The sequence below is a fragment of the Lupinus angustifolius genome, chromosome LG05, assembly GCF_001865875.1.
Source record: "Lupinus angustifolius cultivar Tanjil chromosome LG05, LupAngTanjil_v1.0, whole genome shotgun sequence".
In the NCBI taxonomy this organism is placed as follows: Eukaryota; Viridiplantae; Streptophyta; class Magnoliopsida; order Fabales; family Fabaceae; genus Lupinus; species Lupinus angustifolius.
Genome location: NC_032013.1, coordinates 16,999,826 through 17,013,282, shown reverse-complemented (window position 1 = coordinate 17,013,282; position 13,457 = coordinate 16,999,826). Strand labels below are relative to the sequence as shown.

At 32.8% G+C, this 13,457-nt stretch overlaps 1 protein-coding gene across 4 annotated transcripts; it reads left to right on the top strand.

The window, feature by feature from the left end:
* Positions 4,904-5,584, top strand: LOC109347924 (histidine-rich glycoprotein-like). Of its 4 annotated transcripts, none has more exons than XM_019588043.1 (2): positions 4,904-5,086; positions 5,153-5,584. In XM_019588043.1, the coding sequence occupies exons 1-2, from the start codon at positions 4,935-4,937 to the stop codon at positions 5,433-5,435; spliced, it is 435 nt and encodes a 144-aa protein (XP_019443588.1). In that variant the 5' UTR covers positions 4,904-4,934; the 3' UTR covers positions 5,436-5,584. The 4 variants fall into 4 exon arrangements, with proteins under 4 accessions (XP_019443588.1, XP_019443590.1, XP_019443589.1 ...); XM_019588045.1 differs by having other exon boundaries at positions 4,904-5,115; positions 5,275-5,584; XM_019588044.1 differs by having other exon boundaries at positions 4,911-5,021; positions 5,151-5,584.

Genomic DNA, 13,457 nt, shown 5'->3' with positions numbered 1-13,457 from the left:
TCTGGATCAATGAGAGGGATGCCCAGAAAGCGTTTGTACGACCTAGGTCCGGGTAGGACTGTTCCTGAGGGAACCGATCGATATATTTTTACTTCCTTGCAAGGATATGTTATTTCGAGTGCGTACAAAGTGGCTTGATATGGGACCTGTACTCTTGATTTATTTCCGACTAGGTTATTGGGAGGATATTGGGGTAAGGTGGATGATCATGACATAAGATGCATATATTGCACTTGTGGAAGTGGATTCCCACATTTGAGTTACAAACATCATGCATCATTAACATTATGCATATATTATTACTTATGGTTATGATATTTGTTTATGAAATGTATGTTGATACATTATTGTTTATGTTGATAAACGGTGGGTTATGATGCTGGTTATAGATAATATATGTGTATGTTATTATTTGGGGTTATGATCTTCACTTATGTGTTATTTAATTATAGTCATGATATCTTGTCGATGAATTATATATTGATAAATGGTGAATTATGATATTGTTTGGGAATAAGTGTTGTTTACATTACATAGGTTGATTAGATAATTGTTTATGAGAACAATTGATGAGTTTGGTTATATTACTCATGTGGATTGGATAATTGTTTACGAGAACAACTGATGAGTTATAATGTGATATATTATATATATATGAACTGCTTTTCATATCTGAGTGTAATATTCTGAGTAAGTCCACGCCGTCAATGAATTATATTCATTAGATGTCTTACTCTCTCTATTTCTCTTCTTTTCTATTGCTTGCTTTTCAGACGTGTGCTCGTCAGATAGACAGCTTTGCTTGGATTTGGAGCTACCCGTCCGTGATGTTCCCGGAGGGGGCATGAGGAATTGAGGAGATAAAGTACCCTAGCTTTGGAGTTAGCCACTAGGAGTTGCTTAGCATTTTGTGACTTTTGAAACACTGACAGCTTCAGTTTGTTCATGTCTTTGTTTAGTTCTTTTGACGATGATTAATATTTCCGTCCTTTCTTGTTGGATATGTATATTAAGTACTTATGATCTTTTATATCTATGAAGATATATATTTAGGAAATGTTGAATCATTTTAGTTACCGTTAGGTAAACTGGTTTTGATTTCCGCGTTATATGTTACTTAAAGTGATGTCCCAGAAAGAAAGGTTTTTAAAAGGAAACAATTTTATATCACAAATTTCACAAAAAAAAATTTACCCACTTTTCCGCGTAATAAATAAATAGTATTTTTCGGGGCGTTACAGGTAGTGCATTACCCGGATCCATCCCGGATCCATCCCATTACTTCATTTTTAGACCCAGACTCATGATGATATCCACTGAATTTGCTACTCACGAGTCCTTGGGTTCCCAGCGATTCTACGGATACCCACAAATTAAAAAACATTAAAAATAATTTCCAGTAACTTATGTAATTTTGTATTTGTTTACTACAATCTTATATGTTATTTAGGTAATCAAAAAGAGAAAAAATTATAAAAAATAATTTAAAGTGTTAAACACATTTTAAATTAACTATTTCAACATTGTGACGTAAAATTGATTAATAAGAATTGTTCAATCAATATAATATTATATTACACATATCAATTAACAACATAACATCACATTACTACTTAACAATGTAACATACAATTATATTTACGAATTAACAATATAATATTATGAATTACCAATATATATATATAGGGATCCACATATTCCACATCTTAGGCTTAACCATCAATTTTAGGGAAATCTGCTGATATAGATCTACTCACTAATTCAAACCATTGGATTTCCCTAGAACTGATGGCTAAGATGTGGAGTAAGTGAATCTCATCCTATATATATATATATATAAAGGAATAGCGAGTCCGGGTACCCATGGGTCTGGGTACCTCATTACCCGGATCCAAACTCATCCAATAGCGAGTCTTAAAATCTCGGGTCTCATTACTTACAGGTCTAGAAACACGGACCCAAACCCGACCGATTGTAGGTATTTTTGGCGGGTATCCACATATCCGGGTACCCATTGCCATCCCTAACCATCCCCAAACCTGTCAGGTTTTGAGTAACTCGAACTCAACATGATCACCCCAAAACATATATATATATACACATATATATATATATATACATATATATATATATATATATATATATATATCTATGTATATATATATATACATATATAGGTTTTATATGTGTATTTATCTCTAATTTTTTAATTTTACATATATTAACCGAGTTCAAGGTGGGTTCGGAGTAGTATATTAAATATATCAAACCTAAACCCGAAAATTGAACTAGTGTAAAAGTCACTTCATACATATAATTACTATCTATTGTCAATATAAGTCAAGTATTAGGCTTCCCAATTTTCTCCTCCTTATCATGTTTTGTAGCCAAGAGTGCTAGTACTCAGTATGAGAAAGATGGACATAAATTGATAAGAAAAAAGAAGTGCTCATCACTAATATCGAGTAAGAAGTTTCTGAAGAGGGAAGGAGGCTGACTCTATACACGAGACTCCTACTTATAACAATCGAGAATGGTAGATATATGCATATTTATCCTCACATACGATGAGATTGTTTCCAGGAAAAAAGGGCAAGAGTGTTTGAACAATTCCAACCATCTTTACTTGCATTTTGGTTAAGGACGAGAGTGTTTGAAGAATTCGAACAGTGGTCATCATTTAGAGTTAAATGTCATTTGATCCCTCATGGTCATCAAAGTTTGTTCTCAAAAGAATATCATCACCATATAAATAAGAAAATAGATAGGGTAGAATTAAGTCTATGAAATATTCAAATGATTGCAAATAAAATCCCAGAATCATATGATTGATATATAATTGAAAATTTATAGAATTTTTTTTTTATAAAAATTTATTATAAGGAGTACTATGGGTCCTCAATCCATTACAAATGTTACATGACCTTCTTAATACACAGTAATGGAGAAAACTCCACTAATGCAAGGTTAAGTAATGTTAATAACTCCTACGAACTTAGAAGAATTATAGCATTTTGCTTAACCAAATATACCACATGAACATACCATATCAATATTCTAAACATTTGCTGCTTGAAATCTCTGAATAAGTAACATAAAATGATTGAATAAATCTATTACTTAACCTTGCATTAGTGGAATCACACCTACTCATCCATATACCAACTCCACAATATATAATTGAAAACCTTAAGCCTTGCATTCAGCATCTCGTCTTTAAAATTTGTTTACGACTTGAATTTTGAAGTGGAAAGAAGGGTAATAGAAGACTTAAGAGTCATTAAATACACTGTAAGATGGTTGTAAAGCCTTTCCTTTTCATTCATTCTTCTCTAAAACTGAACTCGCAAACATACCCTAAAAGACATTATCTTTCACATCCTCTAAAAAGAGAAGCCAAATTACAATTTTACTAATTATATATAATCTAGTTAACGTCTTAATCATTTACTCAAATTCTTACAACAAATTTTAATTCATTCACCAATTAGTTCTATGAGTATGTACAAACCAAATTATGGCACAGGTTAAAGAATCCATTAAAAGCAAAGTTTCACTGAGAAAGGATATAGTTATCATTATTGAAATGTGAAATACTTATTTTCCCATGAAAATTTGTTGTTTTTAATGGATCCCTTAACATATATGCTAAGACACACTACAAAAAATCCAAATTTTTGGACTCATTGATTTCATCAGAACAAGTATTCAACAATATATTTATATTTTCTCAACAACAAAAATCAGCAGAACGTTTAAATAAAGGCCATCAACGAATTTCATGCAAGTTCAACTGAAGCAAAAAAATGAAGTAAAAAAATTACAACTTAGTATATGAGACTCCCACTTGGTAGGATGTGAGATGATAGATGTACGCAGTTTTACAGTTTTACTCAGTAAACAAAAAAACTGTTTCTAGGATTTGAATTCATAACCTCGTAATCATTAAATAATAACCTTACTATTGCGCCAAATTCATCGGTAAAAAGAATGGAGTAGAAATAAATTAAAAGTGACCCGTTCTCCAGAAAAGTAACATGATCACACTCTTAGGCAAAGCCTGATATGGGTTTTATTGAGACTAGTCATCAGTATCCTCTGTATTTCAGTGGATGGTGAACAAATTCAGGGGATATTTGGTCACCTGGTTCAGTGATGCAGATTATTTTGCCATATAAAATGATTGAAATGAGATAGAAAAATGGAAGATATTATAATTTATTCTCTACTGGACAATGTCAATATATTAATATTTTTAGTAAAAAAGAATTTGATTCCCCATAATACTTTTATGCCCACTTACTATTCTTTAAATAAGGAAAAACAACAGCAATTTCCATGTGAATTTGGCTAAATAAATCTAACAATGTTATAATTTCATCAAAGTTATGTTCATTATCAAAGTATTCACAATCAATAAATATCAACTATCACAAAATGAAAGACATTGTTCAAAGATAAAGCAGATGCAAAGGGTGCAATCACAATACAATAATGGAAGAGGGAAGAATGTCATATTCCACCATTAAAGAAAGTCAGATTCACCATCATTGTATTTTTATATTTTTGAGATGATAAATACTTCCTATTCCAATAAAATGGCCAATTTTTATATAGTATTATTTTTTTTACTACTACTAAGGGTATCCTCTCACCCTATACGTAAGGAACTGATTCTTACGACTGTCCCTTCCAATAAGTATTGTTCTCATGAATCGAATTTTTAACTTTTTAATCATCCTAAGGATCTAATAGGACCTTCATTAAAAAATTGGGGACTAAGATCAACGCTTTATTCTTCATATCCTCCTTATTAAGAAAACATTAAAAAATCAATTCCATACCAATATAAATAGGGGACTAAGTCACTCCCTCTAAGAGCACCAAGCAAGCAAACCCAACTTCAAAGAGTCCATTCACTTGCATCATCAGCCATGGCCTCTTCCCAATGCTACAGACCTAGCCAGGAGATAACCCGTGAGACAAAATGCCATGACAACACCTATGGCCACAAGGCGTCTCAGGTGGCTGGAATAGGATTCAAAGAAAACCATCATGGTCATGAACACAACGGTAACAACAGCAACAACCATGGTCATTTCTATGGCCATGAGGTGTCTCAGGTGGCTGGCATTGGATTCAAAGAAAACCATCATGGTCATGAACACAATGGTAACAGCAACAACCATAGTGGTCATTTCTATGGGCACGAGGTGTCTCATGTGGCTGGCATTGGATGCAAAGAAAATCATCATGGCCAACACTCAACTAACCACAGCCATGGTCACAACAATGTGGGACATCACAGCTCATCATCTCACGGCAATGGAATAGGGTACTGCAATGGAAAGACTGAGAAGAAAGTGGAGAACAAGTGTGAGTACAAGAAGAAGAGCTACAGCAAAAAGAGCTGCAATGACAGTGACAGCGACTGAATTATTATCAACTATCAGAAATCTGGGTAACTTATAAGCTTGAACCAGTTACATGTATCTGCTGTATGTAACTGATGCAGTGGTTAAATAAATTGTGCAATGTTAAATAATGGCCATAATGGCTGAATGATAATAATAACGATTATGACTATGCTTTAAGAGTATGGTGTTCTATTATGCTTAGTAATAATCATATAATATTAATAATGACTGACATAAATATAAATAAATCTTTTAAATTGCATTTTACGACCACAATTATTACCATAATATTGTGGTTTTGGATTGATTATATTTTCCAGTGACTTTCCAACTGTTCTTATGTTATGCAATTTAAAACACATAAACTGGAGCCTCAGTGATTAAGTCTCCTTCATAGCGCTTATGACATAAGAAGCTTTAGGTTATTAGGTACATATGAACACTATTACTATGGGATAGAGATGTAATGATGTTAAGAAAAACAGAAATACGGATTGTTAAAATTGTGAATGTAATTTGAGCTCCACGGCTTCGATGAAAGTGGAGATCGGGTTCCGAGGCACATCTGTTAACTTCTTCCATGGCTCAATTCTCCCACACTTGTAAAATTTTGGTCAATTGGTCTGCACAAATTCAAAGGTACAATATCATTAAAAATGGCAGCTCAAAGTGAGTCTCCCACTTAGTGGAGTCTGGGAACGAAGAGCCTACGTAGTTTGGGAATGCAATGATATCAGTTTTGTCTCTGAACCAGAAAATAAAGAATATGCACATCTCTCACTAATGACATCTTATCACTCTGATGATGAAGAGGTAAATGAAACTAACCTATTTTCTTCTTCTGAATTGCAACTTGCATTTAATGATTTATATGATGAATATATCAAACTCACTAAATTGTTTTTAAAACAAAAAACTGAGTTAGAAGTATTCAAAAATAAATTATAATCTTCTTCATGTCAAAACTGCATTACTCTTAAAAAGAAAGTTTCAACATTAAGTCTGGAATATAATAAATTAAATAAGAGTAGCAAAAATATGGGCAACATAATTAAAGATCAGAGACATTCTACAGACCGAAGAGGTCTTGACTATTCTAACATCCAAGTTTCTAAGAAACAGAATGTCTCAACAAAAATAAATTTTCAGAAACAAAGTATCCATGCATTTAATTATAATAGCAATAAATCTAGGATACATAAGCATAATCTCGTATGTACTTACTGTAAAAACCATGGCCATACACCAAACACTTGCATGATTAGAAAACACAGTGTGTCATTAGGTCACTGTAGATGGGTTGAGAAAGGTGCTAACCATGTAGGACCCAAAGAAAATTGGATACCTAATACTACTTGTCGCGCCCCAATTTTTGGCTGCACGACTTTATTTAGAGTCGCCACTACATTTTATAGTTAAAAATATAGAAAAATCTTTTAAGCTCAATTACCTTGGACTTTTTGATTTTTGATATCAAGATTCGGGAGTCGGTTACAAGGTAGGGAATGTATTAGCATCCTACCCGTCCGCCTTAGGCTGTACCCTTCACTAAACTATATGACTTTATTATTATTATTATTATTATTATTATTATTATTTATTAAATTATCTGGTTAATTAATTAATTATTAAAAAGAACAAATTTATTTATTTTTATTATTGTGCCTCACAAGATTGACATTGGTCATATGTATTTCTATTAAGGGAATTAAGACTTACGTAGTTTTTTAGTAAAAAAACATTTGTTGGTTGACAAATTTTATTATTGAAATTATTTATTATTGTGTATTTATGAAAAAAGCGTTTTGATTAATTATTAGTTTGCATTGATGATCGTGCTAATAAAAATATGGTTGTTACTTTGATTTATGGTGATATTTATTTGATTTGAAAAAAGATCTTATTAATTAATTGCTAGGTAATAAATATATCCTTGACTTTCTATTATAAAAAATAAATTTTATCATATGACCATGTTATTATTAATATTATTATACAAATTATTAGTAAAATTATTTCTTCAATAGTGACAACAAAAGTTGGTACAATTATCATACACACATTTGAGAAAGATGAAAGTACTTACTTGTTGAAGCTTACAAAGGAGCAGGGATACAGTGCGAACGAAAGACAAATGACTTACTATGCTCGACGACATATCGAAACCAGATTGACCGGCACTGCAAAGTGTGGAGAATATGACCACGTGGGTAGATCTGCACGTGTTGGGTGAGGAAGTGTGCACTTAGACATAGATCTTATGTTCATGTGAGAGTAGTAATCTAGAGCGACATGGTATACTACAATCGTATGATGTTTCGAGATTTGATTGGCTATGAGTGGCAGGTCAACGCATATGCGGACTAGTATGGAGAGGTCTTTTTTGAGTAATTCTTGGTTGTAATTTTTACTAGGGGTGGCAATGTGGGTCAGCTCAGCCCGGCCTAACCCAGCCCACCTTTGGCCCGCCAAAATAAGGGCTGGCCCAGCCCGGCCCGGTTGTTAAAAGGGCTCAAAATGCCAGTCCGACCCATATTTTGTAGGACTGGCAGGCTGACGGACTGGCCCGTTTTCCCCCTCCAAAATGTACATAATTAAAGCTTTTAGACAAAAAATAATGAACATATTTGATAAATGTCTTTTAAAACAAAAAATCACAAATTTAAGTCTACAATATTTCAATAACAACATAACATCTTAGCTTAAAACTTGTAAATTCTAAAGAAGAAACCAACATAGTCTTAAACTTTTAGACTATTAGTTCACAATAAAACTTCTAAGTCATAAATTTCAATTTTTAAATATTAGATGCTTTGTTGGAAGAAGATGCCTCCACTTTTCTATTATTATCACCATCAACGTCTTTGAAATCTTCTTTTTCATCACCATCTGCATTATGTATATGATTAAATTAATATATGCTTATAAGAATAAATAAATAATTAACTAACAAATATATGATAACTGTACTGAAAAAATTAAATTACCTTCACAAACAAAACCATTCAACCAATTTCGAGTACAAATCAATCATCATCATCTGCATTATGTATATGATTAAATTAATATATGCTTATAAGAATAAATAAATAATTAACTAACAAATATATGATAACTGTACTGAAAAAATTAAATTACCTTCACAAACAAAACCATTCAACCAATTTCGAGTACAAATCAAAGCTTCCATATTTTTGATAAAAGTCGACTTCTATACTTGTTAAGAACATGTGAACCAATGCTAAATGTAGATTCAGATGTAACAGTTGTAATAGGAATAAAAGTCACGGGCCATAATTGATAGCTCTGTAAATCGACTTTTATTTTCTTTCCACCACTGTAACACATCCAAATCATTGTTATCTTTAAAATTTAAAGATACCTCATCCAAATAAAGATCAAGTTGTGACTTTCCCATTTTTGTGGCAAGTTGCGTCTTGTGCCTATCGAGTTCCTATTAAATATTTCAGAAATAAAACATATTAATAACAAATATAATTAAACCATTAATTCATAAAAGTATAAAATACTTACATCAAACATATAGTCTAAGTCTTGAACTTTAGCCTTCTTTTGAGGAGCATCAGAAGTCAGAGTTTGCATAGAAGTAGGAGCACTTGTATTACGATATTGTTCAAATAGCATGTACAACTTTCTCTTAACTAACTACAACTTTGTTTCAAAAGTAGAATCATCAACTCTTTCAAAATAATAATTCAATGTCTCCAACTTCACTCTTGGGTCAAGAATTGCTCCCGTTGCAAGTACAACACTGTAATCATCCCAATTCTCAAACTTTTGAACCTCTCACATACTTTATTAGCCATGCTCCTCAAAACTTCATCTTCATCTCTTAAAGTATCAAGGAGTACACATTGAATTTTCCAAACTTGCATAAAATACAAGTTGGAAGTAGGATAAGATGTACCAGAAATCAAGTTTGTGGTACGATAGAAAGGCAACAAAAACACATGGATTTTTTCTGCTCTTTTCCACTCTTCTACCGAAGGAGAAAATATGTAATTATCATCATACATGTGGAGTTTTTCAAATACATGCTTATATTTAATAGCAGATTCAAGCATCAAATAAGTAGAGTTCCACCTTGTAGGAACATCTAGACACAAGCCAACAGAAGCATCAACATCACCTATCTTCTCAATGCATACCTTAAATTTGAGCATTCTACCTTCTGAACCTCTCACATAATTGATGCTCTCCTGATTTTATACAAGGTATCACTAGCTACCTTCAACCCCTCTTGAACAATTAGATTCAATATGTGTGCAGAACAACGTACATGAAAGAATTGTCCATCACAAAACAATGAGTTTTCCACCATAAACTTATTTTTCAATTGCTCTTGCATGACATCATTGGAGGAAGCATTATCTAAAGTTAGAGAAAAAATCTTTTTGTCTATACCCCATTCATTCAAAAATTCAAGTATCTTCTTAGACAATTCAGATCCAGTATGAGGGGGAGGCATGTGACAAAAGTTGAAAATTTTACTTCTTAGCTTCCAATTTGAATCAACATAATGAACAATCAAACAAATATAACCCTCAGTTGTACAAGCTGTCCATAAATCAGAAGTTAGAGATATCCTAGTAGGAATGCTAGACATCTCTTTTTTAAGCTTGTCTTTTTCTATCATATAGATTCTCATGACATCAGCCTTAGCCGTATTTCTCGAAACAAGAATAGAATCTGGATTCAAGTAGTTAACTAAGCATCTAATCTTCTTAAACTCAACAAATTTAAAAGGTAAATCATGTTCAAGAATTGCAGAAGCTAACATATCACGTACCACCATTTGATCAATCTTTCGAGACATCAATTTTTCTTCCTTATCCATAACTATTTGATCAATATCATCATGTCTTATTTTGGTACATCTTCTTCTATGACGACGTAAATGTGATGTGCCATAGTCTTTACCATCACTAATCCCACATCTATATATGGTTTTGCAACCATTGCATTTAGCCCTCTCAATCCCGTCATCTCCAACTCCTATCTTGGTGAAAGATTTCCATACATCAGAAGTTAGAGATTTAGACCGTTTGTTACTCTTACCCAATTCAACCGATTGAGATTCTTGAATATCATCTTCAACGTCTTCCATCTCATTATCAATATTAATAGGATTTGAATTATGACCTTCCATATTAATTGTTGTCCAAAATAACTACAAAACATACAAAATAAAGTTAGCATTATGTGAATATTAATAGGCTACAAAACATACAATTTAGATTCATAATTCATATATATTTTGATTCACACAATGGAGAGTGATATTAAATATAATATTGTTTGTTCTTTTTTTTTGACACTTGACACTAGGATTTTTGTGTAGTAGTAGGATGAAAGCAACATGATGGTAATTGTTGTTGAGTGAATTATGTGTTGCAGGTTGAGATTAAATTTATGGGACAAGCAGTGGTACCAACACTAAGACTACATAATTTGGCAAATTTATGGGTTGATACAATTTCCACATCACACAGAATTCCAACAACCATTGGGTCCTCAGCAAAGGATTTTGTAATGGTCTTGGCCTATGCTAGAAAGCTCCCTCGCCCTTCAAATTCACAATTTTAATGCACCTTTAAAATCTCCATATGTCACTATATATTTTGCAAAAAATATATATGTAAAAAACTCCTCTCTCTCACATTAGTATCATTGTACTAATGGATCATACATCCTCTCTAAAACCAAACTCATTCTCACATATGCTCTTAGGAATTTTAACAAACAGATAGTGTGCAAGTTTTAGTAAAACAAAAGTATAATAAATATAAAGAAGTAGATGTTAAACAAAACAACTTTAACACAAAAACATTGTGAGATAATGGAATTAGGGTGTTAATGGAATAAGAAATGGAGATCAAACAAAACAATTTTAACATAAAATAGAACCTGAGCAGTGAGTAGTGAGCTGAAAAATGGATACTAAGAGAGCCTGAGATCAGTATGCTAAGAGAGCTGGAAAGTGGAAAATGGATTTGTAGTTTACTGGTTTATGACTTTTTGCAAAATGCAAGTGTGAAGTGTGAAGTGATTTGTGGTTTATGCTAAGAGAGAAGTAGTTTAATGGTTTGTGATTTATGCTAAGAGAGCATGTCAGTTGCCAAGCCCCACGCACAACACAGTGTCACACACTTTAGTTTTTTTATTTTTTAACAATGGCTCGTCGGGCCAGCCCGGCCCTCCTTGGCCTGTCGGGCCAGCCCGGCCCTCCTTGGCCTGTCTAAAAAACGGGCTACTAAAATGGGCTGAATATAGGTTTTTGGGCTAAAATCCTCAGCCCGACCTGCTAAAAATAGCTATCCGAATGGGCTGGCCCGTCGGGCCAAGCCCATATTGCCACCCCTAATTTTTACATCGAATTCTTGTCTTTTTAGTGCTTTTTGTGTGTGGAATCCCACCTTATTTGGTGAATAAGACACTCTATTTATAGACTATGACTTACCACATGTGTTTAATGAGGAGAATATCTCTCATTAATTGATTAGATGAGGTTAAGGGAAATAAATCATATTTGCAACATAATCAAATTAATTTGAAATTTGATTTGCTTATTCTCATATTGCAACCTTAATTTACTTGATTCCAAATCTCTAAAGGTTTAATTTTTCTTCGAATCAAATCTCTAAAGATTAATTATTATAATCAAAATTATTTGTGCAACATAATCAGATTGATATAAAATTTTCTAATCTTAATTTGATTTGCATATTTCCTAATTGTGATCTTTAACTTATTTGATTGATTTGCAACCTTGATTTATTTGATTCAAAATCTCTAAAGATTTAATTTTCTAATCAAATTTATTTGTGCAACACAATTAGATTGATATGAACTTTCTAATTTGATTTGATTTGATTTGTGTATTTCCATATCGCAATCTTGATTTGATTTTTGAATCCTTAAAGATTTAGTTATTATCAAGGTGATTCATGCAACTTAATCAAATAGATATGATGTGATTCAAATTACATATTTTCAAATCTTTAATTTATCTGATAATCCAATCAAATCTTTAACTCATACACTTTTTATTTTATTTATTTATTTATTATTATTATTATTATTTGAGAATTCAATTACTTTAAATTTGAATTTTGGTTAACCTAACCACTTAGATTTGGGAATCTTAACAAATGGTTTAGTCTTATTATTTTAAATTTGAATTTTAGTTAACCTAATCATTTAGATTTAGGAACGTTAACATAACATGTTTAGTTTTATTATTTTTAGAAAAGTATTTTTGGAATTCTGTTATTTTTAATTTTAAATAGTTTTGGACTTTTTTGGGCCGACAAAAATGAGTGTTCATAACTTCCCCTCTTTACTTGTTGCTTACCTAATAGCAAGCAAATTAAATTTTGAGAGGTATCATGGTAAGTAACCAATAAAGAAATGAACATTTTTTTGTCAAGGCTCAGAAAAAGTCCTTGAGGAGATTTGATGAAGCAGATCGATGCTCTGTTGGTGTGCCAGGAGTTTGTTGAGGTAGTTCTCGCATTTGCTGTGATGGACGGGGGATTTGTTGAGGCATTTCCCGCGTTTGTCGTGATGGACCAAGGATTTGGTGAGGCAATTCCCGTGTTTGCTGTGATGGACCAGCGATTTGTTGAGGCAGTTCCCGCGTTTGCCGTGATGGACCAGGGATTTATTGAGGCAGTTCCCGCGTTTGCCGTGATGGACCAGGGGTTTGTTGAGGCAGTTCCCATGCTTGTTGTGATGGACCAGGGATTTGTTGAGGCAGTTCCCATGCTTGCCATGATGATTCAGGGATTTGCTGAGGCACTCATGCTACCAAAATAATTTAGGGATTTGCTAAGGCACCCATGCTGCCAAATGATTCAGGGATTTGTTGAGGCACCCATGCTGCCAAAATGATTCAGGGATTTGTTGAGACACCCATGTTGCCAAAACAATTCATGGATTTGCCGAGGCACCAATACTGCCAAAATGATTCAGGGATTTGCTGAGGTACCCATTCTGCCAAAATGATTCAGGGATTTA